The sequence below is a fragment of the Giraffa tippelskirchi genome, chromosome 11 (assembly GCF_054371585.1).
Source record: "Giraffa tippelskirchi isolate mGirTip1 chromosome 11, T2T-mGirTip1v1.2.pri, whole genome shotgun sequence".
Lineage (NCBI taxonomy): Eukaryota > Metazoa > Chordata > Mammalia > Artiodactyla > Giraffidae > Giraffa > Giraffa tippelskirchi.
The window spans coordinates 103,678,596-103,705,610 of NC_137285.1; the positions used below are offsets into that span (position 1 = coordinate 103,678,596).

The 27,015-nt window shown below is 50.5% G+C and overlaps 2 protein-coding genes across 2 annotated transcripts in view; one reads left to right on the forward strand and one right to left on the reverse strand.

Annotated features, from left to right (window-relative positions):
* Nucleotides 1-8,011, forward strand: part of TMPRSS4 (transmembrane serine protease 4) — a 118,231-nt gene extending 110,220 nt beyond the window's left edge. Inside the window, exons 13-14 of the mRNA XM_081538058.1 lie at nucleotides 7,067-7,349; nucleotides 7,961-8,011. Of these exons, the coding sequence (XP_081394184.1) occupies nucleotides 7,067-7,349; nucleotides 7,961-8,011 (334 nt within the window). The remainder of the gene's footprint in view (nucleotides 1-7,066; nucleotides 7,350-7,960) is intronic.
* SCN4B (sodium voltage-gated channel beta subunit 4) lies at nucleotides 4,612-26,647 on the reverse strand. Its single transcript, XM_081541076.1, has 5 exons — nucleotides 26,024-26,647; nucleotides 17,019-17,191; nucleotides 15,369-15,597; nucleotides 13,562-13,691; nucleotides 4,612-8,273 (listed from the first exon to the last, which is right to left on the reverse strand). Exons 1-5 carry the CDS (start codon nucleotides 26,082-26,084, stop codon nucleotides 8,180-8,182), a joined length of 687 nt encoding a protein of 228 aa, XP_081397202.1. The 5' UTR covers nucleotides 26,085-26,647; the 3' UTR covers nucleotides 4,612-8,179.
* Nucleotides 26,648-27,015: the final 368 nt, after the last annotated feature.

Below are 27,015 nucleotides of genomic sequence, written 5' to 3' on the forward strand. Positions count from 1 at the left end.
CAGTAATCCAGGGGACAGCCAGTGGTGCCCTGGCCCATGACTTCAGGGATGGTGGTGGTGAGGTCACTGAGTTCAGGATGTACTTTGAAGGCAGAGAGGATGAGATTTACTGATTCATGTGTGAGAGATCATAAGGAGTCATGGTAGACTCTACTATTTGAAGCCTGAATGACTGGGTTAATGGGGAAGACTGGAAGGAGCAAGGTTGGAATGAAACAAGATCAGGAATTTGGTTTTGAACAGTTGACATAACCCTGTCTGCCAGGAAGTCATTTCTCAACACATATTCCTCCCTCCCAGGCCTGCCCCACTCCACTGACGGCCTCTCCTAACCTGGAACACGAGGGTGGGCTCAGCTGTGGGCACACCCAGGCTTGCTTTCCAGTCCATTGGAGATGCCTTGATGGAGCCCTGCCTTGGGAAGCCCTTTCCAAGTATAGAAATGCTTGCGGAAGCCGTTACCTGGCTTAGAAACTACTGACATTTATGGCCAGCACTTTGTAGTTTTGACAGTATTTCACAACTATTGTCTCCTTTAATCCTCTCAAGAGCACCAGTGGTGGGTGTAACCATCTCTATTTGCAGGTTATGGAACCAGAACTACGACTGAAAGAGGTGAGGTGGTGTCCAAGGCCATTACTGGTCAATCATAGAGTGAAAACTTGAACCTGAACTCTGGATTCTAAATCCAGGATTGTTCTTTTCCATACTTAGACTCAGGCGGTGGAAGGGGACCCTTTGTCTTACCTGTTAGCACCTTGGGGGCTTTATCTAAGCCCTGACCTGTGAGCACATCTCCTTCCCGCCATTAGCATGTTCCTGTTATAGTGTGTGCATGTGCAAGGGGAATGCCGGAAAAGAACTGGCCAGATGCCTGGGGTCCTGAATTGAGAGGGGTACTGAGCTGTCTCCAGCTTCAGTCTTAAGTCTGCTCTGCAAATGACCTGGTGTCTTAGTAGGAACCAAGACCGTGAGGCAAAGTCTCTCAATCTCTTGCCCCACACCCCCTGCAAATTTAGCAGCCTTAATTTCCACTTGACCTCCTTTCCCTGTTGCAGTAGCAGAGGGTTGATTCCCCTCTTGTCTAAAGCCAATTAGATAAGATAAAACCCTCCCAGCCTCAGCGCCCATCCCCTCAGGTCTGCTCGAAGGACTCTTGCATGCCCATCAGCCAAGACAGCCTTCCCCTCTCTACTACCTCTTCCCCACCCGCATTTAACTCTGATTTTATTTCTCCCATCTTAAGAAGAAAACCATCCATTTTCCTTCCTACCTGGGCCAATGCCTTTTCTTTCCTTCAAACCCAAGTTCCCTGAATTCGTAACCTTGTGTGCCAGTGCGTTCCTCCCTCCCGCTGACTCATCCACACCCTGGAATCAGGCTCCTCTCCCACCTGGCCCTCCCTTCTCCTGTGCTGGGCTCACGGGGGTCACCAATGTCCTTTGTAAGGATTGATCCTTAATGATGGGCACTCAATTCTTAGCACTCCTTGCCACCTTGACCTCAAAGACACCACTTGACCTTGCCCTGGGGCCCACCCTCATGACACCATTTATGGCCTCCCCTTCCTCCAAACAGCCTCTGAGTGTCAGAGCCCAGGATTCTCTAGATGAGCCCACCTTCGCCATGGTTTGAACACACTACTTGAACTACTCCTAAGTTCTAGACTCTTCTTTACAACTACCTGCTATTACCCTGGAGGCACATTGAACATTTTTATGAATGCACTTATATTCTCCCCACACCCAGAGTTCCCCTCTGCTCCCTTTCAGAGGAGCAAAATTATCTCTAAATATCTGGTCATCTGCAGTGGGATCTTAGAAGCCATCCTTGGCCCTGTCTTCTCCTAGCTCCCCCAAATCAAGCTCTGTATATTCTATCCCCTTGATTATCTCAACCTTTGTTCTGCTCTCCATTCCATTCCTGCCTTCATCTGTTGCCTGGACAACCACATCAGCCCTGCCATACTCACTGCCTCTTGTCTTGCCTTCCCCAATTCAATCCTCTTTCTCTCCCCTGTCTCTACCAAGTCTTCCAATGGTTCCCCATTACCTACAAAATACAGTTTGAACCTTCTGGCATGGCCTACGAGCCCCGCAGGATTGGGGCCCCACCTACGCTGCCTGCAGACCTCCCTCCCCATCTCCAGCACACCACTGGGGCTTCAGCTGCAGTTGAACCTCCTACAGTTACCTGAACCCCTGTCTTCTTATAGGCTGCTTTGTGTTTCCCAAAACACACTTTGCTTTCTCCTGGGCACCCAGCTTCCCTATGGGGGAGCACATGAACAGAGTGATGTGGTTCTTTTCCAAGCCTGGCCCGTAAAAATCCCCACACACCATCTTCATTCTCTCCTTCCCCATCCATCAGCTGCATGTGAAAGGCTCCAAGGACCCAGAGGAGGACAAAGCCACAACGTAAGATGCCATACCTCTGAGCAAGATGTAGAAGGAGCCTAGACAGGAGATCCAAAAGTGAGAAGCAAACTTGAATCATGTTAGAAGTTTTCTGTTTGAATCACAAGAGACTATAAGCTCCCTGAGAGTATGCTTTGTATTTAGCCCATTTCAGTAACACTAGCTTCTAACCGAGCATCTAGTTCAGAATAGCCCATCTAGTCTGTCTGCCTGCCAGCAGCTCAAATTAAGAACCCTTAAATTTCTGTGTGTGGTGAGAAGGGGCTTCCCTGGTGGCTCAGTGGTAAAGAATCCACCTGCCAACACAGGAGATGCGGGTTCAATCCCTGGGTTGGAAAGATCTCCTGGAAAAGGAAATGGCAACCACTCCAGTATTCTTGCCTGGGAAATCCCATGGACGGAGGAGCCTGGAGGACTACAGTCCATGGGGTCGCAAAAGAGTCAGACACAGCTTAGTGACTAAACAACAACAATTTACGTATATTTTTGTCCTGGTTGAGTCAGTATGGCCTTCACAGGGCAATCCTATGTCAGGTTTACCCAGGACACTCCCAGTTCCTAATTTAGTTTTGACACATTTGTTTATCTATCAATTATGACAGTTGAGTGTGGAAAGGAAGTAAGGATGAAACAGCAATGATGGAAACCTACCCAGGCCTTGGGACTGATCCCTACATGGGGAACTGCAAGTTCAATGCACAGCATTCCAAGAGTGTTATAAACTCAGATGTGGGCCAGGAAACTTCAATATCTAACAGGTCTCTAGCTGATGAGAAGGTGGCAGGAGGTCCCAGGCAACAAGCAGGAGCTGAAGACAGGTGAGCACATGGATACAGGCGATGAATCCATTCAGAGCAGAAGCACAGAGAAGTTACTATTGCTGAGGGTGAAGAAAACACAGATGTCAAGGACATCTGCTCACACTGAGGACCTCATAGACCTCTGCCTTTCTGGGGTCCTTGATTGAGGAAGCAGAATCTTTTAACAAGATCTCTTGAGGACTTAGTGTTTGAAACCCTTTGAGATGCAGTCTTAGGTGAATCCATTTAAGAGAGGGATATGGGGAAAAAATGTGGAATGATAGAATCCACAAATATAAGCACACACACACATTCCCAATTCCTTCCCAGCCTGTCTTATGCCCAGCAGCTGGAAAGGAGGCTTGAGTGCTTGGTTAAACTATGTTCAAACAACTTAAGATGGACAATATGAAATGCACATGGGTAGTCATTCCTGGGATGTAAGCCTAAACTTCCTCCCTCCCTCATCCCCACCCCACACTCACCCTCCCATCCCTCCAGACAGCATGACCCACCAAGCGTGGCTCATTGTGCCCATATACACCAGTCAGTAAGTTGTTTTGTGCTTTCTCTCTTTTTTTATTTTTTTAGATTTTTTTTAATGTGGACTATTTTTAAAATTTTATTTATTTATATATTTTTGGCTGTGCTTCATCTTTGTTGCTTCACTGGCTTTTCTCTAGCTGTGGTGAGCAGGGGCTACTCTCTAGTTGTGGTGCGCAGGCTTCTTGTTGCAATGGCTTCTCTTGTTGTGGAGCACACGTTCTAGGGCATGTGGGCTTCAGGAGTTTCAACACGTGGGCTTAGTAGTTGTGCTCCTGGGCTCTAGAGCCCAGGCTCAGTAGTTGCAGTACACGGGCTTAGTTGCTCCACGGCATGTGGGATCTTCCCAGACCCGGGATTGTACCCATGTTGCCTGCATTGGCAGGGGGATTCTTTACCACTGAGCTACCAGGGAAGCCCTGTGCTTTTCCTCTTTAAGGTTGGCCTTGTAATTTGAAACAGATTTCACCTGGATATACATGTTAACCCAGGGTGGAGGGACCTGGGTAAGGGAATGTGATGACATTGACTGGTACCAGAATCATTGCCAGGGTCATCAGTACAGGGAAGGCCCTGGTAACGATTCCAGTATTAGAGGGCCATCTTTGCACCTTCTTCGGGGAAGGAGAAGTACTATCAGCACTAATACAACCTGAATGCCTGTGAATACACCAGACATTCCTAGACTTTTTACCTCTGGTATCTCACCAAGGTAGGGGATGTTTCACCAAGGTAGGGGATGTTTCACCAAGGTAGGGGACGTTTCAGGCCCAAGTAGACTGAGGCTCAGCTGGCAAGTAATAAAACTGGACCCCAACTTCCAATTAGCCAAAAACAGAAACCCCAAACTGTTTCTATTAAACATAATTTTTATTTCATCCAAGGCAAAACTAAATAAAATTCTACAATGCAAAACGTGTTGTCAAGGCAAGACAGTCAGTCAGATCACATTCATTCTGTGCTTGAACACAAGTGCTTGGTGTGTGCACATCTGCGCCTCCCAGAGGCACTCGCAGATCTGAGGCCCTCCCAGAAGGCCCGTTTGTGCTGCATTGTTTTGATCTATAGTTATACAGGAAGTTGACTATGAGTATTGTTGCTATCCAAGCCAGAAGGATAAACCATGCATAAGATAGTCAAAAGCACTGCGTATCAGGTGGGAGGCGGGAGGGTAGGGACTCCCTGGGACACAGTAGTCAAGCAAGCTGTAGGATTTCCCCCAGAGAAGTCCCCTCTCCTAGCACCCCCTCCCCCCCCACATCTGACGACAGCTGTGACAGTGAGATGGCATCATGGTGTTATGGGGCCCAGGAGCACAGCTCGTCTCTCCCTCTGTCTCCTATCCTTTCTCAGGCTCCATGTGCCCCAACAGGTAGAGTTCAGGCCAGGAAAGATGGCTCTGAAATGTACAGAATCTCCCCCATCTCAGGCACACTCAGCCTTTATACACACCTCCACACATCCCCAAGCCCATGCACAGCCCACCCACCCCACAGCCATGCATTTCCACGTGCTCAGTCCACACAGGCACACCCTCAGCTGCCCTCATCTCAGGAGCTCGCTCTTACACCCCTCCCTTTGCATCCAGCTGTGGGCAGCCAGCCAAATGTGAAAGTCTGAGCTTCACCAGCTGTCCTCCCAGACCTCTTCAGGCTCATTCTGGCTGCCTTCTGCACAATTCCTACACCAGGGAGAATCCCAAGGCCTGGAATGCTCAGGTCCTACTTGGGGGTCAAGGAAGGGGAAGTGAGAAAGACTTTGTTCGTGGTCTCCTGACTTTAGTGTCAGCTAAACTGCATGTGTCCTGAGCTCCCAAGTTCAACATTGTGAATGCTTTCTCTAGCCCACACACCCTGAAAACACCCTCACCAGCCCCTGAAGATCACTCTCAGGGACCTACACGCGCCGAGGGTCTGCTTGGGAAGATGTCTTTGCCCACACATCTTCCACTGCAAATTCATGCCAGAGTTTCTCCATGGGTATAATCCCAGCCTGGGGGCAGGACGGTCTTTGTTGTGGGGACTGAGTTGAACATTCTTAGCCCTCACACTCATTAAATGCCAGTAGCCATGAGCCCTCAGGCCTTGGAGCAACCAAAAGTGTCCCCCTCTACAGTTCCAATCACCTCTATGAAAAACTACCAAACAAAAGCATGGACAAGAAGCTTTAAGCATCAGAGCCAAGGTTTCTAACATTACAAAGGCTAAAATAATTCTAAGGGGGAGGGGTGGGAAGAGAAAGACAGAAAAGAGAGTGAGAATGTGTGTATATGTGTGTGTGAGTGTGTGCACTATAGGGATAGGACACAGAAGCCAGGATAGACTTGGAACACTCCCTCCAACTTTGATACCGGAACTCCTAGACCCCTTTCCAAGCCAAAAAGACTTTTTTAAACCAAAACTTGCCAAGTCTTACAGTCCTGTGAAGTAGGTAAGTATTATTACACCCATTTTACAGATACGGAAAGTTGAGCCCAGAGAAGGTACATGATCTGCCTATGAGTCAGTAGCAGACCCAGGAATAGAGAGGATGATGCTCTCCCTCTCCCGTACTCTATATGCCTTGGTTTCCTCTCAGGGAAGTCAGAGGAGCCCAAGACACTCTGCCTGTTCAAATGCTGAAGCTGGGAAAGGAAAAGAAAGCGGTTCTGCATGAAGGAAACCTAACAAGTTTCCCAAATAACTGGTGGCTCTCGTCTGTCTGCTCCTAAAGACAGGAAAGCCTGAACCTGAGCCCAGGATGGGAGAAGGAAGACACAAGGGAGGGAGGCAGATTTGAGTGGGCCCTTGCTGGGACGTTCACTGCTGATTTTTGGCAGGGAGAGCCCTTAGGCAGTCCCCATACACTTTGGAAAAGGGACTACTCCCCTCTCGTTCCTCCCAGGGCCCCAAAGGACGAAGTGTAAGAAATTTAATGAGATCGAGGTGGGTGGGAACAGATGGTGGATTCCTCCATGATCACAGCCCTGTCCACCCCCCACTTCATCAACCCACAGGGACAAAACCACGACATGGCAGGGCCCCCGGGCACTTGGCAGATGCCTCCAGGACTCAGCTGCTGGCCCAGGGGGCGTTAGCTCCCCGGTCCCTTGCCTGACCCTGAGTGCGGGCAGCTGGGGACCCCTCACCAGGGCCCCACCAGAGTTGGCTGTTCCACGTGGGCTGAAGAAGGGAGTAGAGGACGTTATGAGCCAGGACTCAGGAGCTAAGGCACAGTCTAGACCCACACACAAGGGGTGTGCAAACCAGTGGGTGGAAAAGCAGAGGAAAACTGTGGCACTCTCTACCTGCCCCTCCCCCACCTCAGGCTGCAGATGGAGGGGACAGCCGAGCAGGAAGCAGCCAGAAAACCCAAGAGCCTTCTCAACCAAAGCAAAAGGGTCCCTGAGGTGAAGGCAAGCCTTGACCCGGCGATGGAGGTGAACAACCCTGGGCGGGGAGAAGCGAGAGGAACACAGGAGGGAGCAACTCCGCAAACAAGATGGCGCCACCTGCTGCTTCGGAGGAAGAGCAGCAGGACGGAGCCGGTTGGGAGTTCCCACGAGTGGCCACGGTCCTGCCAGGCCAAGGAGAAGGGGCAGCCAGCGTTGGTGAGCGTTCTGCCGCCAAGATGCCCACCTCTGCGGCCCTGATGCCCCAAACAAAAATTCTAGGAAAGAAATAAGTGGCGCCCAGTGCTCTGGGACGGCCTGAGGGACCCCTTCATGAGTCCTTCGGAACCCAGAGATTAGAAAAGCAGACTGGGTGGGCTAGGACCCCCTAACACAAAGTGGCAGCCCTAGTTGGGAGTCTTCAGAGACTCCGAGCAGCATGGGGGTGGGGGGGGCGGGGAGAACCGAGGCAGGCAGGCACCCAGGGGTCGGGGTGGGGGGAGGGAAGTTCCTCACTGGAGGGACATGGGGAACCAGGTATCCATCGAAGCCTCTCCCAGCAGGACCCTTCCAGCAGCCCCCACTCCCAGAGCCTGTAGAGAGTCCTCTGGCCACTCCCACCATAAAAGGGTTAGTGTTCCATACTCAGGGTCCAACTACTGGGGCAGCCCTCGCCGACCCCCCAAGTCTCTCACAAAGAGACATCAGGAGGAAAACCAAGGTGCTCCTCGTCTAGGGTCGGGGGCACTGAAGACCATATACCCTGGTGTCGGGGAACAGGCCATCCACACCACCCCAGCCCCTCCTTTCCTTTCCCGAACCTTCCGCAGGTTCCTTTCCCCGGCCAGCCCTTGTCCCTGGGGAGCCCTGGTGGGAGGTAGGGGGTGGGGCAGGCGGGACAGGACCCCATTTTCTCCCCGCCCGGGGAAGACTACAGTTTGAGCCAAGCAGCAGGTGTCTCAGGCACATGGGGTCACGGACACGGCTCAAGCATCGGTTTCGTCATAGGAAAGTGAGGCTCCCAGCAGCTGCTTGGCCCCAAGCAGGGCTCACACTTTTGTTGGTGCTTTCTCTTCCGCCTTGGAGCCGGGCAACCCATTCTCGGTATTATCGTTCCCTGAGGAACTCACGAGGCACTCCTTCCTGAGAGGGAGAAAGGAGAGAGGGGAGACAGTGGTGAGAGGAAGAGCCAAGTGATGGGTAGAATTGTGTGGGAGGGGGAGCCGTGGCCTCCTGTGCCAGCCCTGGAGCCTCTCTCTGGCCTTCTGTAGTACCACAGTAGCCAGAAGCCAGGTCGCCCACCCTCTCTGCCTCCATTTCCTTATCTAAAAATTGGCTCAATGGCCCCTTCTTCATGGGATTGCTGGGAGGAGTCAGGGAGCACTTAGAACAGAGCCTGAGCCACAGGAAGTAGTCAGTAAGGCTAGCATCACCAGGTCATCTCAACATGGCAGAAGGCAAGGGTACCAGTCGCTCCTCCCAGAGGTCAGTAATGAGGGGAGGCCAAACCAGGGTAGATGTCAGGCTGTGCCAAGCCAGCGGAAGGGTCCAGGCCAGCAGGCAGTATGCCCAGGGCAAATAGCTCCTCAGCCAGGGCCCTGCAGGCCCTTTCTCCTAAAGTTCACTGTGACTAGATGTAGAAAAATGAGATGGAAGGGGCAGGCAGGTGTGGGCAGAGGGTGAGAGGATGGGGCAGAAGGAAGGAGAGATGGTTAGATGGGAATACCCTGGGAACACCCCCCCGGGATGTCACCTCCCCGGCCACCCTGTGCTGGGCATGTTCCAGTTTAAGTACAACACCCCCCAACAGCGGTGGCCAGGCCGCACAGGGTTCTCCAGGGAAGACTTGACTGCTACATTACCCCCACCTTTCAGCTCATGAAAACTTCCAAGTCTTTTTCATGGCTTCTGTCACTAAACTACATTTTAGCCTCACCCTGGGGTGTGTAGCTGAGTTTGAGGCCTTCAGGAGAGATTTAATATTTCATCCCCATCAATTTCATCTTGCAGGATTTAGTCTATACCTCCAGCCTATCCTCCTAAATCCGGAAAAGAGAACTCTCCTACACTGTTGGTGGGCATGTAAATTGGTGCAGCCACTATGCAAAACAGTTTGGAGGTTTAGTTTTTTTAAACTAAAAATAGAGTTGCCATATGATCCAACAATCCCACTCTTGGGCATATATCCAGAGAAAACTCTAATTCAAAAAGATACATGCACCCCAAAGGTCATAGCAGCACTATTTACACAATGGAATATTACTCAGCCATTAAAAAAAATACATTTGAATCGGTTCTACTGAGATGGATGAAACTGGAGCCCATTATACAGAGTGAAGTAAGCCAGAAAGAAAAACAACAATACAGTATACTAATGCATATATATGGAATTTGAAAGATGGTAACGATAACCCTATATGCGAGACAGAATAAGAGACACAGATGCATAGAACAATTTTATGGTCTCTGAGGGAGAAGGTGAGGGTGGGACGTTCTGGGAGAATAGCATTGAAACATGTATATTATCATATGTGAAACAGAACACCATTCCTTGTTCGATGTATGAGACAAGGGCTCAGGGCCGGGGCAATGGGATGACCCAGAGGGATGGGATGGGGAGGGAGGTGGGTGGGGGGTCCAGGAAGGGGAACACACGTAAACCCGTGGCTGATTCATGTCAATGTATGGCAAAAACTATTCCAATATTGTAAAGAAATTAGCCCCCAACTAAAATAAATTAAAAAAAAAAAAAAAGATACATGCACCCCAAAGGTCATAGCAGCACTATTTACAACAGCCAAAACATGGAAACAATGTAAATGTCCATCCATAGACGAATGAATAAAGATGTGGTACATGTACACAATGAAATATTACTCAGCCATAAAAATAATGAAATAATGCCATTTACAGCAACATGGATGGACATAGAGATTATCATACTAAGTGAAGTAGATCAGACAGAGAGACAAACACCATATGATATCACTTATATGTGGAATCTAAAGTATGATTGAAATGAACTTCTTTACAAAGCATAAACAGAAAATCACAGAGATAGAAAAAAACTTACAGTTACCAAAGGGGGAGGGATAAATTTGGATAAATTAGGGATTAACAGATACAAACTACTATATATAAAATAGATAAACCACAATTCCTTACTGTATAGCACAGGGAACTATATTCAATATCTTATAATAAACCACAATGGAAAAGAATCTGAAAAAGAATAAATATGTAGGTATGTACAACTGAATCACTTTTCTGTATACCAGAAACCAACACAACACTAAATCAGCTATACTTCAATTAAAAAAAAAAAAAAAAAGATCCTCCCAGATTCCAATTTTGTTCTCCATCCAACGCAGTTGCTAGGTGTCTGGAAATTCGATAAGTGTATCATTCCTGTTGTTGTCGTTTAGTCACTAAGTCATGTCCAACTCTTTTCAACTCCACGGACTGTAGCCCACCAGGCTCCTCTGTCCATGGGATTTCCCAGACAAGAATACTGGAGTGGGTTGCCATTTGCTTCTCCAGGGGATCTTCCTGACCCAGGGATCAAACCTGTGTCTCGTGCATTGGCAGGTGGATTCTTTACCCCTGAGCCACCAGAGAAGCCCATGTCATTCTTAGTGTAGTTTAAATCAGTAATAACAATGAACAAACAGAGCCCTGTGACATACCACTAAAGACCTCTATTCAGATGGGTCTATCATCTATTTATCTATCTACCTATCTCTAAACCTAAGGAATAGTCAGTCTAGCCAATTCCTATCCACCTAACCATCCGTATTTCTTTCCAAAGACCCTGCTGGCTACCAGGCACTGTGTCAGGCTAGAAAGGTGTCCAACTGACAAGGTGCCTGCTCTCCAAAAACCTGCAGTCTTCCAGGGAATATGCTATTAAACAAATAACTGCAGTACAATGCAGTAAATGACAGGATGGGGGTGGGCATACCAGGGAGGGACTCACCCGAGGGGGGCTCCTTCTAGGGTCAGGGAAGGCCCTTTGGAAGTGTCATTTAAGCTGAGACCAAGAAGGATGAGCAGGAAAAGAGGGAGGAGACGTTCTAGGCAGAGGGAACACACTCACATGTGAAAGCCCAGAACTGATCATAAGATGCTGCCCCACACCTCCCTTTCTCTCAGGGAGCCGCCAAATCTTTACTGTTATGCAGGCCTACCTCGCTGCTCAGAGGACCCTCTCAGGCTTCCTCTTGGCCTGTCTCCCATCTCTAGCCTCTAACTACCCAGTCTCTGTGCCCACCAACGCCAGACCGTTTCTTCCAGGTCCTCGATGGAGCCAGGCCCTGCAAGCCCTCCCCAGCTCACCCATGGTCAGAGAAAAGCCAATCTCAGCCTCAAGGATCCTCAAGGGTCTATCCCCACCCCTATTTGCAGGTTTCCCCCCTTCCTCCTGACCCCACCCCCACTCTCTCAACAACAGCAACCACAAACGCCTGTTCTCCACAACATGCTCGCTTCCCAGGCTGTCTGTCTTTGCTCTCAGCGGTTCCCCCTCCAGAACAACCTTCTCTTCACCCTCCCTGGGACTTAAATCATATCCATCTTGCAAGGCTGACCACAAATGTCTCTTTGGCCAGAAATCCTCCACTATTATTCCACCCTCTCCTGAACCCCCTCAACATTCTCTCACACCTCTCTGAGTGCGTGCATGCATGCTCAGTCACTTCAGTCATGTCCAACTCTGTGCGACCCTATGGACTGCAGCCCGCCAGCCTCCTCTGTCCATGGGATTCTCCAGGCAAGAATCCTGGAGTGGGTTAGGCCAGCCCTAATTCCTCTACCTCCTGTTACAATGATTTCTGCACATGTCTTCTTTACTTAGGGGCAGAATCTCATTCCTTCTAGAATTTCCTGCAGTGCCTGGCACAGTACTTTGCGCACAGCATCTCAAAAAGAGCCACCGAATGAAAGAATGACTTACTGAACTCTAGATCCCACCCCCCTGTGAATCAGTAGGGCGCAGCGGCAATAGTTGAAGTTTCAAAGCAAACAAGTCAGAATTCAAATCCCAGCTCTATCACGTATTAGCTGTGTGACCCTGGGCAAGTCATTTAACCACTCTGAGTCTCACTTTGCTCAACTTCAAAATAAAATCATACATGTTTTATTTTTTAAAATGCCTGATGGAGTATCTAACACAGGGTAGAGGCATGTGATGAATGACAGGAAGTGCTATTACATGTAGCATCCTCCTGATCCAACTGTGCACTAGCACGAAAATGTTAGCCTGCCCTGTTTTCAGTGAACTCATGGTGGCTCCCAAGGATGACTGCTTTCTTTCCCATGTGCTTTTAAACTGTATGTTGAATAATGTGTTCTCCAAATCTCACCAGCAATAGTAAGACTGATTATTAAAAACACAATTTGGTCCAGATCCATGCTCCAGGCCCCTCTCAAGATCTCTGAAATCCTCCCAGCCTCTGGTCATGATGCAGCTAGATAGCCCAAGAGTTCATCATCTCAACCAGTCCTCCCAGCTCTCCCTCCCCTCTGCCAATCCCTAAACTTCTCTCCCTGCCTTCAGCTGCCTTCCTTTCTGATCAGTGGCATTTCTGCCCTTTTCAGCCTAATTTCTTCTTCTCAACAAAGCAGCATGAGGCCAACCCCGACAGATCTTCTCCTTCTATCTTCTGCTTCTCCCTTGCTTCTCCTACTTACTTTCACCCTCTCTGCTTCAATGGTAGGCCTGCCTCATCTCATCTTTCTTGCCAAAAACACAACTTTCAAATCCCTTTGGTCTGCTCTGGGTTTTGCAGCATTCAATCGTGGAAGCTGCCAGCTCTGGCAATTCTGGGTGTGGGCTGCACCCTTTGTACCTCCCGATCTTTCTTCTTGTTCCTCGTACAGATATCTGTCTTTACACCTGAATTTATCCTAGGACTTCCTGGGTAGTCATATCAGCCTTTTTAGACTGTTTTTCTCTCCTTTATTTGAATTTTCAGAATTTCACAATAAAAGACTCCTATCACCCTAGAGGGATCTTCCCATTTTAGTTTCTATATGCAGAATCTCATATTTCCCCTGATCTAAAAAAAGGCATTTTAAAGCCTTTGGTAGGACTTTAGATTGAGGTGGTACAAATAACGAGATGGGCAGGAAGACAGGGGAATGAGGAAGAGCAGATGAGTTGTATGTATGTTCTCAGTGAAGTCAGTGTATTCAATAAACATCTCCTGAGCGGATGGGGAAAAAGGAGTGAGATGAAGAATCAGGCTGAAAGATGAGAGGAGCAGGGCAGGGATAAAAAAGAGAGTGGAAGAATTAGGAAGAGAGGAGGGATTAGGAGATAGATGGAAGGATGAAGGCAGATGGGGATATATGATGGTGGATGAGAGGATGCTGGGAACACCCATGAGATGAGAACGGGTGGTGGGCCATTGGGAAGGCAGGAGTCAACTTACTTCTTCTCCTGAGTCTTCTTGATGATGAAGGCAATGAACTTCTTAACCAGCAGGATGAAGATGAGGAGCCCAATGACCCCACCCACGACACCCAGGATGATGAGGGTCACGGTGTTGTCCACTTCTTCCACTTCATGGTCAGAGAAGGGAAAGAAGAGGGGTAGAGAAGGAGAGCAGGAGTCACCTGGAGCACCATGGCAGCCCAACAGCTCCCCAGCCCCCAACTTGGGCATCTGGGACACGCCCACCCCAGCAGGAAGCAGGAGAAGCTAGAATATGGCATCCATCAGGTTAAGGCATAACAGGAAGTCATCCCTCTCCCCCTATGCTCCACACATACGCCCTCCTGCAGACACCCACACAAGTTCTGGACTAACTCAGACTTGGGGACCACAGCATCCAGGTTTGACTTGACTCTCAAGCATGAGACTTTCATTGCCTCCTTCTAGGTTTCCTTTTATCCATGCAGAAAAAATATTGAGAATCTCCCTGCAATATCTCTTATGTGGCCAGAAGACACAGGAGCCAGGTAATCTGGATTTCAACAACAGGATTTCCACAGTCACTAACGAGCTGGTAACCTACAGCTGGTCACTTAACCCTTCTAGCCTCAGTTTCCTCATCTGAAAACTGAACTAATTTCTCAAACCTGCTCGACCCACAATCTCCTCCATCTCTGTTGAGAAAACACCATCCTTTGAGTTGCTCTGGCCAAAATCCTTGGAGTCATCCTCGACTCCTCTCTTTTTCTCAAACCCGTATATCCAACCCACCTGAGAATCCTAATGGCCCTAACTCCAAAAAATTACAGAATCAGAGCATCTTCTCTGCAAGAATCCCACATCATCCAGAAGAGCAGTGGATCCCCAGGAACACAAGAAACGCAATGCAATCAGGATTCTTAAGCAAGTTTCCTTCTTTTTTTCTGCTTCCATGCCTTGCTAGCCTTCCAGGCTCCCCTCTCCATGATGCCCACCCAGTCTTAACTCCTTCAGCCCTTTCTCTAAACACATCCAGTGTCGGGATCATGGGATATCCTCATCACATGTTTCCTCATTGTCTAATTGTTCCACCATTGTTGGATTGGAATCCCCTCAACCGGGACTTAAGCTCCGGAGGGGAGAGACCATTCTTATCAATCTCCATTAGAACTTCCCTAGTGGTCCAGTGGCTAAGTCTCTGAGCTCCCAATGAAGAGGGCCCGGGTTTGATCCCTAGTCAGGGAACTAGATCCCACATGTGGCAACTAAGAGCTCACATGCCTCAACTAAGACCTGGGTCAGCTAAATAAATAGATAAATATTTTTTTAATCTCTGTTGTCTTGACTTTGCATGCTTTGCCCCATTTCAATTATGTGTTTACTTGTCTTCTGTCCTACCCAACCTGTCAATTCTTTGAGAAAGGACACTGTGTATCATTCATAGCACTTTTTGGTCCTACATGGCATCCAATCAGCTGTTGCTAACAGAATACACAAGAGTAGTAATAATCAAAACATAAGGAGAACTTTACAACACACTTCCATGTAGCTTCTGGAACTCTCACAACAACCCTAAGAGAAGGCAGATCTTCATATGAGGAAAACAAGGCTCAGAGGGCCTCAGTGTATATCATAAGCTATTCATTGGCAGAATAAGCAGTCATGCTAAGTTGTTCGAGTTTCCAGATGTAACTCCAGGTGCCCTTGAAAGCATAAAGTGAAAGAAAACACCAACATGGTCCATTTCACCATTACACTGAGTTGGGTACCCACCCCCACCCCTGTCCTTCCAACTCCACTGCCCTTGTCCCAGACCCATTACATACATTTATCAACAACTTGGAGGAAGATGGTGGCCTGGTGCTGAAAATCACTCTCCTTGGGGTTCCTCACATGGCAGGTGTATTTGCCCGTGTCGCTGAACTCCAGGTTCTTCAGCGAAATGGAAATATTGTTCATTTTCTCTTTCGTGGAGCCCTCCAGAGTGATGCGGTCATCTTCTTTCAATTTCACCTTGGGGTCCGATTTCTCATTCTTCACAGTCCCATCTATGAGCTGTGTGGGAAGATGGGAGCAAGGAGGGGGCCAAGAAAAAATCAGAGTCCTTTCTAGAGTCATGACATAACTCCAGCCCACTCCCTGGGCACCTCCCTGCCCAGGCCAGGAAGAGCCCTTCCCCTTGGTTTCCTGCCCATATCGATAGCTCTGTCTGTCTAACCTGGATTTTACTTGCTTCAAGCTAAACCCAAATTCTGTTACTAAGGTCTCCCTAGAATGTAGCATGACTTTTACTGCTTTCTTCATAAAAGCCTTTTAATATCACATAAAAGCCTGTTAATACAACACTCGCTTCCCTCTGTCACTCCTTCCAGCCTTTGCTGACACCTCATCCCCTATCTGCCTGAATTCTGACCCTCCATCAAGACGTGGATCAATCCCACAGGGCAGTGCATCAGCACCCTCTGAGTTCGGTGTTTGATTACATCCAGAGTTGGTCTCTTGTGACTTCCAGTCCCCTACTAGGTTCCAGAGTACTCAGAAAACACCTGCCGGGACTTCCTTGGGGGTCCGATGGCTAAGACTCCACACTCCCAATGCAGGGTGGCCTGGGTTCAATCCCTGGTCAGGGAACTAGATCCCTCATGCCACAGCTAAAGATCCTGCTTGCCACAACTAAGATCTGGTACAGTCAGATACATAAAGAAACATTTAAAAAACACCTGCTGACTCTCCATCCCCACCCCCAGCCAAAGCCCTGGACCCTTCTCTTCTCCAGCATCCCCTTCCAAATACATCCCCTTGGACTCTTCTCATTCCCTTTCTCCATGTCTTCCAAATGTCTTGTCTCTTCTGCTTTTTTAATTAAATTATTAATGTTTACACAAGCTAACCAAGTTTCAGGTATTTCTTCAGACCAGACAGAGGACTCTAGACAGGAATTCCAACAGACCCTAAATTCTGGCAACAAAAATCTAAGCATTCTTCCCACATAGATCCAACTAGGCAGGTTCTGGAAAGAACACTGGGAGAGAGAATTCCCTAGTGGTCCAGTGGTTAAGAATCCGCCTGCCAATGCAGGGGCCATGGGTTCGATCCCTGGTCCAGGAAGATCCCACATGCCCCGGGACAACTAAGCCCTGTACCACAACTACTGAACCCATGTGCCCCAGAGCCCCTGCTACACAACCAGAGAAGCCACTGCAATGAGAAGCCAGTGCACCGCAACTAGAAGGTAGCCTCCACTAGCTGCAACTGAATAAAACAGCAAAGACCCAGTGCAGCCAAAAATAAATAAATACATTTATTTTTAAAATAAATAAAAGGTGAGGGTGACAAAAGGTGCATCAAAAGGTCCCTGGGGACCATCATCGAGAGGTCAGTCCAGAAAGGACCATAGCCTGGGGTGGGAGGCAGGGATGAGGGGACAAACCCGGGAGGAGGATCTGAGCTGTCCCATCCTTTCTGCAGCTACTTACGATCTTGTATGTATCACTGCTGTTGTAAGACCACCAGAAGCGTAGGTTCTCGAAGCCAAAGCAGCTGGAGAAGGTGCAGGGTAGCAGGATCTCCGTGCCATTGACAGCGTAGATGGTAGTGGCCTTTCCCACAGACACCTCCAGCGACAGGGACACCGGGAGCAGGAAGAGACCTGTGTGAGGGGCACCACCTCCCTGCGTAAAACCCCACGGGGACCTCCAGGCTGCAGCCCTCGAAGGGACCTCTCCAGCGGAGTGGAGTGGCATGGTCAGGCAAGGAGGTCTCTATCACCCTTTGTGTCAATATTAGGAAGATGGTTCTCTTTACGTCAACCAACTCTGCCTGGACCACCGCCGTGATTCATTCTCCCTCTTGGCCTGAGCTGGACGGACTTTTGAGCCTGTTAGTAGCCCTTGTGACACTCTAAGTGATCACCAGGGGTCACCCCAACCCAGGAAAACTAGGTCCCAGCCTCCGTGCTTCGAGTCCGCGCCCCCTAACCAGTGGATGTGGTCCCTGTGGCCCCCAAGTGCAGAACCTGCGCCTCCTGTTCGCTCTGGGAATCTCCCCAAAGACTGTGCGCCACCCCCTCATGATTTTCAGGATTTGGCGGGGCAGGGGTGTTGGGAGGCTGAGTGCATCTCCTGAGGTGGCTAAAAGGAAAACAGCAGACACAGGACCCGGCTCCTTGGCCACTCATCACGCTCCCACCTGCCCCAAGGAGCTGAGAGGCAGGGGGATGCCTCCTGCCGGACCTTGCTCCACCACCGAGAGGGCCCTCGAGAAAAGAAGAGAGACAAGGTGGACCGGGAGGGCATCTCGCAGGGTGGGGTGGAACAGGGATGTCTTGGCAATCAGTCAGCAGCCACGAAATCAGAGGGGGTAAAGCAATAACCTCAGAGAAAGTGAGGGTGGAAGACACTTTATGGAGGCCAACTCAGGGCAATAGGATGCTCGCAAGCCAGTGGCTGGAATGGGCGCTGCACGCATGGTCCCCTCCGGACCCAGAGTAGCCCCCCAACTTCCTGCAGCCCCACTGCGGCCTCTCCTCCTGGGAACATCCCCACCCCACCCCCCTTCTTTCCCACACCTTCCAGTCCAATGCCATCGCTGCCAGTTGAGCAGGTGACAGTTGTGAATTTCCACTCCTTGCCTCTGGGCCCTGCCTCGTGAGTTTGTGAGTTCTTGTAACAGAACCTGGCCCTCCTGTCCTACAGAGTCCTTGAGGAAACCCCACTGTACCTCAAAGTCATGAGGAGGAGGGGCATCAGAATTAGAGACTAACTGTCCTTGCCCCTAAATGAACCAGGGTCACCCCGGGTGAGTACTCAGAGTCCTTCTCAGGTTCCCAGTGATGCTGAGAATAATGACCTTTTCCTGAGCAGACATGCTGGCTAAGGCTATGTGTGAGTAATCTCATAGCATCTTCACCTCTCACCTGGAAGGAGGGTCTTATTAATCACATTTTACAGGTAGGAAAAATAAGGCTCAGAAGAGCAAAGTGCCTTGTGCCTTGGCCAAAGTCCTACAACTTCCAGAGGTAGTTAAAATGTGAACTGGAGTGTGACTCCAGTGCTAGTGGGCAGTTGCAAGCAGACACCTGGCTGCACCACCTCCTATGCTAAAGCTGCCCTGGCATCTCTTCCCAGACTGTAGCTTCTCTCAACTACTTGGACTGCCAGCCTGGCGTGCCCACAGTGTCAGAGCTAAAGGACCCAGATGGTTTCAGGTTAGAGACACTAAGTTGCCACTGCCTGATTTTAGAGACGGGACAGCCAAGACCCAAAATGGGAGGACACTTGGCTGAACTAACTGGGTTTCGTGGCTGAGCCACTTGAGAACCCCTCTCGGGCCAGTCAGCTCCCAGCTCTGCAGGCAATTCCCAGAACTGTTCTTGTTCCCAAGATAGGTAGAGTCAGTCTCTGTTTTAAAGTCCCCAACCTTGCCCCCATCTTCCTTCTCAGGGAAGGACCTCTTTCATCAAACTTAATTTCCTCATCGTATCGATATATCATAAACCAGTTTCCTCTTGGTTTGCACATATGAGATAAGGATGCCTAGTGCCACCTGGGCAATGCTTTTTAACTTAGAAGAATGAGACCTCTCCGTCAGTCCAGTGGTTAAGACTCTGCACTTCCACTGCAGGGGGCTCAGGTTCAATCCCTGGTTGCAGAACTAAGATCTCACCTGCCATGTGGTTCGGCCATAAATAAGTAAAAGGAGCTCCATGGAGAGCTGGAAGCCCAACTCTGTTCTTAGGACTCCCTGAGCTTCTCTATGTCCTCTTCATTTCTGAAGGCAAAGCGGACTGCTCTTAACACAAAGCTCAGAAATAACAACCCATAGTCCAGGACCCCCTGCCACTGTCAACAACTGCTGGTATATGTTCAGCATTTACTATGTGCAGGCTACATATAACCCCTACACCTACGCTCCGAGTGGTGTACTGTAATAGCTCCATATTACAGACATGGCAAATGAACATAGACAGGTTTGGTGACTTGCCTAAGGTCAACAGAGGGGCTTCCCACATGGTGCTAGTGATAAAGAACCAGTCTGCCAATGCAGATGTAAGACATATGGGTTCAAGTTCGATCCCTGGGTCAGGAAGATACCCTTGAGGAGGGCAAGGCAACCCACTCCAGCATTCTTGCCTGGAGAATCCCATGGACAGAGGAGCCTGGCAGGCCACAGTCCATAGGGTGGCACAGAGTCAGACACGACTGAAGCAACTTAGCACACACACACAAAGGTCAACAAGAGACATTTCTAGCATCCCAAAGCAAGAAAGCCCTACCTTACATCCTGAAACAGCAGATTTTGCCCACCAGAGTTCCAACTAGTGCTGAGGGGTCATTTCAATTAGCCTTCAATCTTTGATCAGCTCCTCTGTGCCAGGAATTGTTCTAGAGCAGTGGCTTTCACAAAGCATCAGAATCACCTGGAGGGCCATTACAGCCAGCTCTGCCGGCCCCACTCCAGCAGTTTCAGATCCAGCACCTAGAGTGGAGCCTGAAAATTTGCACTTCTAAGAAGCTCCCAGAAAATGCTGCAATCAGAAATGACACGTTGGGCCCCACTGTGCTAGAGGATTTCTACCTATTAACTTCAACTCTGATTAGAATCCCGAAAGGTGGGTATCATTTTTCTCATTGTACAGATGATACAACTGAGGCTCAGAGAGGTTAAGTCACTTGCCCAGGGTCACATAATAAATGGTGGATCTGGAATTGAGCACTGACTGTAAAATAGGATGGACATTTTACAGGCACTGTCTCATTTAATCCTCATGATAATCCTAATGAGGTAGTTATTATTTTTATCCCCAACATACAAGAGAAGAAACAGGCTCAGAGAGATTAACTTGCTCAAGGCCACACATCTGGTGAGTGGAATAAGCAGAGTACAGACCGAGGTCTGCTTTCCACCACTCTGTGATGGTGCCTCTCCAAGAGAACAATGCTCTCAGGGCCAGCCCTCCTTAAAGCTCCTGGGTTTCTTTTGATTTCTCCGCTTCTTCACCACCTTGTCCCAGAGATCTATGGACAGGAGCCAGACACGAGATTACACCCACCTGCCTATAAGATGGCCTTCAATTTTGGGGTTGGTTTTTTTTTTTTTTGGCCACACTGCATGGCCTGTGGGATCTTAGTTCCCCAACTAGGGATTGAACCCACAGCCCCTGCAGTAGAAGCAAGGAGTTTTGCTTGCTTCTGGACTGCCTGGGAAGTCCCAAGAAGACAACCTTCTGATGGGAGACCTCAGTTTTGCCTCCCCCACCCCCCTCCGACTGCCTCCACAAACCAAAGAATGGAGTGCAGTGTGGTGATGGGGAAGCTCTCAGCAGAAGGAGCTTCCTGATGCCTACACTGCTCCCTCGGAGCCTGAGCATGTGTTCCGAGGAGCACCACAGCACCAGCCTCTAGTGTCTGGGATCCTGGAGGAGATGGGGGGGATCCAAGTCAGGGGCCAAACCCCTTCCCCCTAACCTCAGCTGGAATAGACTATCCAAGCACCAGAGATACCCATCAGAAGTGAAATCTTTTTGACAGCTTTAAATAGAAGCAAAAACAAACAAAAAAAAACCAGTCCAGGACAGAGGAGAAAAGTACTTCTCTAAGGTCTGACTCATGACGGTGCGCATTTCCGCCTGATTAGTGTGTGCCTGTGTGGATGACTTAACTCTAATGTACTCAGGACTCCCAGACTCCCAGAGTGAAACATCACCATTCCCACCGTAGCCTGGAAGGGACAAAGAGAAGGCAGAGATGTTTCTACCGTGAAGTTCAGAGTCCTGCCTGAATTAAAGCATCAGAGAGCAGAAGCAAGCCTGGCTTCTCCACTGCACACCCTCCAGCAGGCAGAAGTCTTGTCGGCCGTGTCTGGGAGGCCCGTGCACAGGAAAACCCAGAGGCCTGCCTCCTGTGACTTCTTCCCTGTGAGCCTGCGCTGGGGGGAGAGAAGGGGGCAAGGTCAGATCTAGATCCACTAGAGGACTCAGAGAGGTACTTCAGCAGGATGACCAAGCCAGGCTGCATGTGTCAGGAGGCACCTGGCAGACCCCACTTGGCCGGCTGACCTTGAGAAAGTCAGAGGTGCTATATCCTCAAACCAGGGATGCCTGTCTTTCCTACCTTCTAAGCTTGGTATAAAGCTAAAAAAAAACATGAGCTTATAAAACATGAGAAGGGCTTCAATGAGTGCATCCCTCTTGCCTGGGCTCTCTGCAGGTAGAGGAGCATAGTGTTTAAAAAGAGGCAGGGGGACAGGGTTGGTCTCCACTGTAGGTCTAGATGGACCCAAGTCATTCAACTTAAGGACCAGCATCAGCCAACAATATCTCCAAGCCATTCAAGCACTGTTTTATACTTTCACCCTGTATTACTTCCTGGAGGTAATTATTTACCTCCTTCGGATAAAGTAGTAGTGGCTTCTTCCTTGCATAAAGAAGGACTTTCTTTGTCCCAAACTAAACTCTTTAGAATTTCAAGTGATCTTGTGTGTGTTTCAGATTGGGGGTCCCTTTCCGGCATCGTGAGATGTGTGGGAACAAGTCCTCTGATCAGTGATCCTATGGAATTCAATCCTAAGCCTTGTCTTTGCTTGCTGAAAGTCCCTAACTACTGAACCATTCTCAGAACAGCCATTTTCTTGGCTGTTTTCTGATCGGCCCCCTCCCATCTCATGCGATTATGTCTAAGGATTGACTCAGGCCTCCCATTTAAAGTAAAAACGTATTTGTACAGGCAAATCTTATCATTAAATACACTAAGAAGGATCTCATGGCTACCATCAGCCATTCCAAGGCAAATGCCAAGGCAGAAATTTTCTGCCACCTTTTCCCATATCCAGGTACGGTGACACCCAACTTAGGGCGAGAGGAAGAAAGAGGGGCAGCGTGGAGCACACTCTAAGTTTAGCTCCCCAGGCTTGCCTGGCAAGGCAGGTGGAATCGCTGCTGCTGCTGCTGCTAAGTCGCTTCAGTCGTGTCCGACTCTGTGCGACCCCATAGACGGCAGCCCACCAGGCTCCCCCGCCCCTGGGATTCTCCAGGCAAGAACACTGGAGTGGGTTGCCATTTCCTTCTCCAAAGCATGAAAGTGAAAAGTGAAAAGTGAAAGTGAAGTCACTCAGTTGTGTCTAACTCTTCGCGACCCCATGGACTGCAGCCTACCAGGCTCCTCCGTCCATGGGATTTTCCAGGCAAGAGTACTGGAGTGAGGTGCCATTGCCTTCTCCGAGGCAGAATCGAGGCTGACTTTAATAGGGAAGCTGATACACTCTGGCCCCAAGGGAGTCAGGTTCAAAGTAAGAGCTGAGAGGGAGAAAGTGGGCCGAGGCCAGCAGGACAAGACCCCTCCCGAGGTGCAGGCCCTGGGGGCTCTGGGAGGCAGAGCTGAGCCAGGCAAGGCCCCTGGGCCCAGAGACAGAGGAAAAATTTCAGCTCCCTCTCCCTAGGCAACCTGCCGGCTTCCTGCCCACCCCCAGGAGCTTTGCAAGGATAAAAACATGCCCCTGAGACAGCGCTAGATGCTCAACAAAACCAGCTTTGCAAACAATTCCAAGCAGTGTGCCCATCCCTCCTCTTGCAGGCCACGGAATGCGTGTGGCTTCTGCAGAGATCCTTATACCCTCAGCAGCAGGACAAGGTGGGAGAATCTGTGCCTGGGGTCTACCTAGGATGCTAGCCCCACCCGCCACAGCAGCCATAATGACTTGGGACCCCACAAGCCTGCATGTCCAAAATAAGAATGAATCCCCAGTTCCAGATTCAAACCTGAGGTCTTTCTCCTCTTCCCTGCTTCCCCATCGTCTTTGCCATGAACCCCTTACTTACCCTTTCCTTTTCCTTCCTCTGAGTGGGACTGAGCACCCTCTGCTTAATTGCCTTCTCATTAAACAAGTCCTTAATAAATACATACCCAGGGAAAGAGGGTTGGGCAACAGAGCACCCTCACAAGTGATAATTACACAGAGATCACAGCAATTAAGCAAATCAGGCAACAAGGAAGGAGTGGGTAGGACAGATATATTACCAGTTAGATGCTTAGGAAGGGACTGACACCCTTTTATCCTCAATTGCAATACCGCCATCTTGAAAACTGTGTCTCAATTTAAGAAAGGAGTATCTGGTCAGATTATCAAAAATCAGTTTCATCTCGGCCTAGGAGATTGAGTTTGATGTGGGGAGAGGAAGCTGGCGGGGTAGAGGAGTCCTGGGAGCTTACTGCTCTGTACCGTTTCCATAGTTGTGAGAAGAACAGCTCTGGGCCCCCAAGCATCTATCCTTCCACACTCAGGCTCCTGAACTCACTGCTTCTTCAGTCCATCAGCACGACCCCTGCTGACCTTCCCCTTCAGCAGCCTTTGGTTAACTGAGAGGCAAGTTGATGTGACAAAGCCCCAGAGACCTGGATTCTGGCCCACTTGGCCATCAACTGGCTACGCACCAGTGAGCAAGTCACCTTCCCTCTCTGGACCGTGGTTTCTTCATCCTGCGGGGAGCTCTGTGCTATGGTTTCCAAAGCTCCTGCCAGCTCTGATGCTCTACTTGGCTGTCCAGTATCTCTGCATCTCCCCTCCTGGACCAAGAGCAAGGATGGCATCTGTGTGCCAAGCTCAAAGCAATGCCACTGCGAGGTCTTATCGGTGGCTCCCTGGGCAAGGTCCAGGGAGGGACTCAGGTTGTTTTCTCTCGGCAGACCAGAGAGGCAAGGGCAAAGCAGCTGGGGCCAGTTCTAGGGTCTGCTGGTCTCCCACCTATGGATCACTCTGCTGTCTCCTGGGCTCCCAGAGGGGAGCTCAGGGAATCTTCCAACCTTGTTCCAATGGGCCTCTGTCCCTTCCTAGTCTATCAGCTCAAACAGTGCTTAGAGGAGGTGGGGGTTTCCACCTGGAGAAAAGTACCAAGAATCTGTGCCTGAAATCCCAATACACACACACACACAAACACACAGTGTATGGTGGGATTCCCCACAGAAGACAGGTTCTATGAATACTCTGGCACTCGCATTCCACCAGCCAACCAGGCAATAGGAGAAAGGGAAGCCAGAGGTGTTGATAAGCAGGCTAGTTTAATGGTGGTGTGAGTTTGAATTCCCCAGTGACCCCTTCCCCTTGTCATGGCCACAGTGATCAGAGACGGGATGAGGGGGAGCAGAGGGCCACTGTGCCCAGCCTCTGAAGAGGAGCCTTGGGCCTCGCAGAGTCCCATTTCTTAGGGTCACCATGGAATCAGCACACCTGTGCCTAAGCTACAAGAGAGAACATCAGCTGTAGCGATGTAACAAAAGCAGTGGCTCCTGAGTGAAGGACATACTTTATCCCCACTCCACCACCAGGTGCTAACATGACAGGTCGGCACACAGTTTACATTGGCAGAAGCAGCAGCAGCCACCCTTAAAGACTTCTGTCTTCCTGTTTTCAACCCAAGTGCTTACATCGTGTGCCCAACCCGATGGGGGGAGCTGCCAAAAGCCAAATCTGACAAATATAAACAGGAAGAGGTGCAGGTGCCAGAGATGGAATCGGCTTACACTGAAATCCGGCTTTGACTTCTGAGAGGCTACATTCTGGACTACTAAATATCATTCCCTAATCTCTAGGAGTTTGATGCTCAAAAGTATCGTATGCATAATAGACACTAATCATCTGTTCCTTCTGTGTTCTCCGGATGTGCCTCCTTAGTCTTCATACTCATCCCAAAAATGAAGAGCCAAGAGCAGGTTAAACAGGTCCACCGCCCAACCCCATGGAATCTTTACCTAAGAAGAGAGACAGGATCCTTCCTAAAAGGGGGAATTTCTTGGCAGTCCAGTGGTTAAGACCTGGTGCTTTCACTGCCGAGTGCATGGGTTCAATCCCTAGTCGGAGAACTAAGATTCCCACAAGTCTCGAGGCCATAAATACATAAATAAATTTTAAAGGAGGACTTGAACGCTCCTCCAAGTCCGTCCAACCCCATCCAGTCTGCAGAGAAGGCAATGAGCACTAGAGGAAGTAGACAGCAGAGGAGCCAAACAGAAAAGGGACAGGAGGAAGGGGAGCTCCCCTACCTTGAACTGGTGCACGCCAGTGCCAGCGCAACAAGCATCCAAGTTGCAAGGGGCTCTGGGCAGGGGTAGAAACCAGCATCCCAACAACCACAAGTGCAACCCACCGGGCATCTCCTACACCCGATCCCAGACACGTTCCCCCAGCCGGTTTAAACCTCTATGGCCCCAAGCTCCAGCTCCAGAAGCCCGGGGCTGAAAGCACTCGAGATAGCAAAGAACTAATCGCCAGGCTGGCGGGCGGGATGGGGCGGGGGACGGCGCAAGGTCCCCCGGCAGCTCAGCAGTCCGAACGGCGTCCGGGAAGAAGCGGGAGCCGCTCACTGGGGGCCGCGCTCCAAAGACCACCCTGTCCAAGGTGCTGTTCTTTTAAGTGTCCCCTCCTCTGTGGGGGGAAGGTGGGGGAAGGGTTGGGGGGAAGAGGTAGAAGAAACCGAGCCGGGCTGCCTTACCCAAAAGCCCAATGCCCAGCCATCTCGCCCGGGCTGCGCCTTGGTCCCGAGCCCCGGGCATCGTTCTGTTCTCTCCGGAGCGCCCCCGGGGCGCGGGGACGGGATACAGGGCACACTCGCGCTCGCAGCCCGCGGTCTGCAGTGGGGCCGGAGGCTGCCGGGGAGCTCTGCGCCGCTGGCCAGGGCTCGGGAAAGTTAGCGCGGGGAACGCGAGGAGGGGGAGGGAAGGAGGGAGAGGAGGAGCCGGCTGCGGGAGCGGCCGCCGGGGGCGCGGGGAGGAGAAGGAGGAGCCCGAGGAGGACGAACGCGAGCAGGGCCAGGGGGACCGCCGAGCTAGCACCGAGGCAAGCGATGCTGCGCCTCTGCTCTGGAAGCGCTCCAGCCGCAGGAGGGGCGGTGGCCGCCGCGGAGCCCGGGGCGCCCCCGCCTCCAGATCCCGGAGCTCCGGGAGCCGGCCGCACCTCCAGCAACTCTCCCCCCAACCCCCACACACCCCTGCTTCCTCTCCGGCTCAGGCTGGGCGGCTGCGGCTTAGCACTGCAGGGCCGCCAGCAGCCGCCCGCATCATCCCGCGCGCTGAGCTGCCAATTAGGAGGATAGTTTGGGAAGGAGTCGAGGTGGAGCGTTTCGGGTGTTGGAAGGCTGCGATGACTGCTTTGGGGAACACGAGTTTGTGTACGGCTCCCTCTCCCGGGGCCGCGAAGGGACCGCTCGGTCGCCCGCAGCCGGCACTGCCGCAGCCGGTGGGCGTGTGCGGGCTTGCATGTACACTGCGGCCGCCGACGCTCGTGTGTGCAGCCTTGAAGCCCAGCTGTGCAGGGGCCCACGGACCCAGCTTACAAACTGCCCCCGCCACCGCACAGCAACCTCTCCCATTGCTTCATGGACTCCTCAGAAATCTTGATGCTCCTGGTTACGGATTCCGGCCAGGCCCTACCGTTGGGTCCAAGCCCTGATTCACCCTCGGGGGCACCCCTACTTCTTTTTTCCAC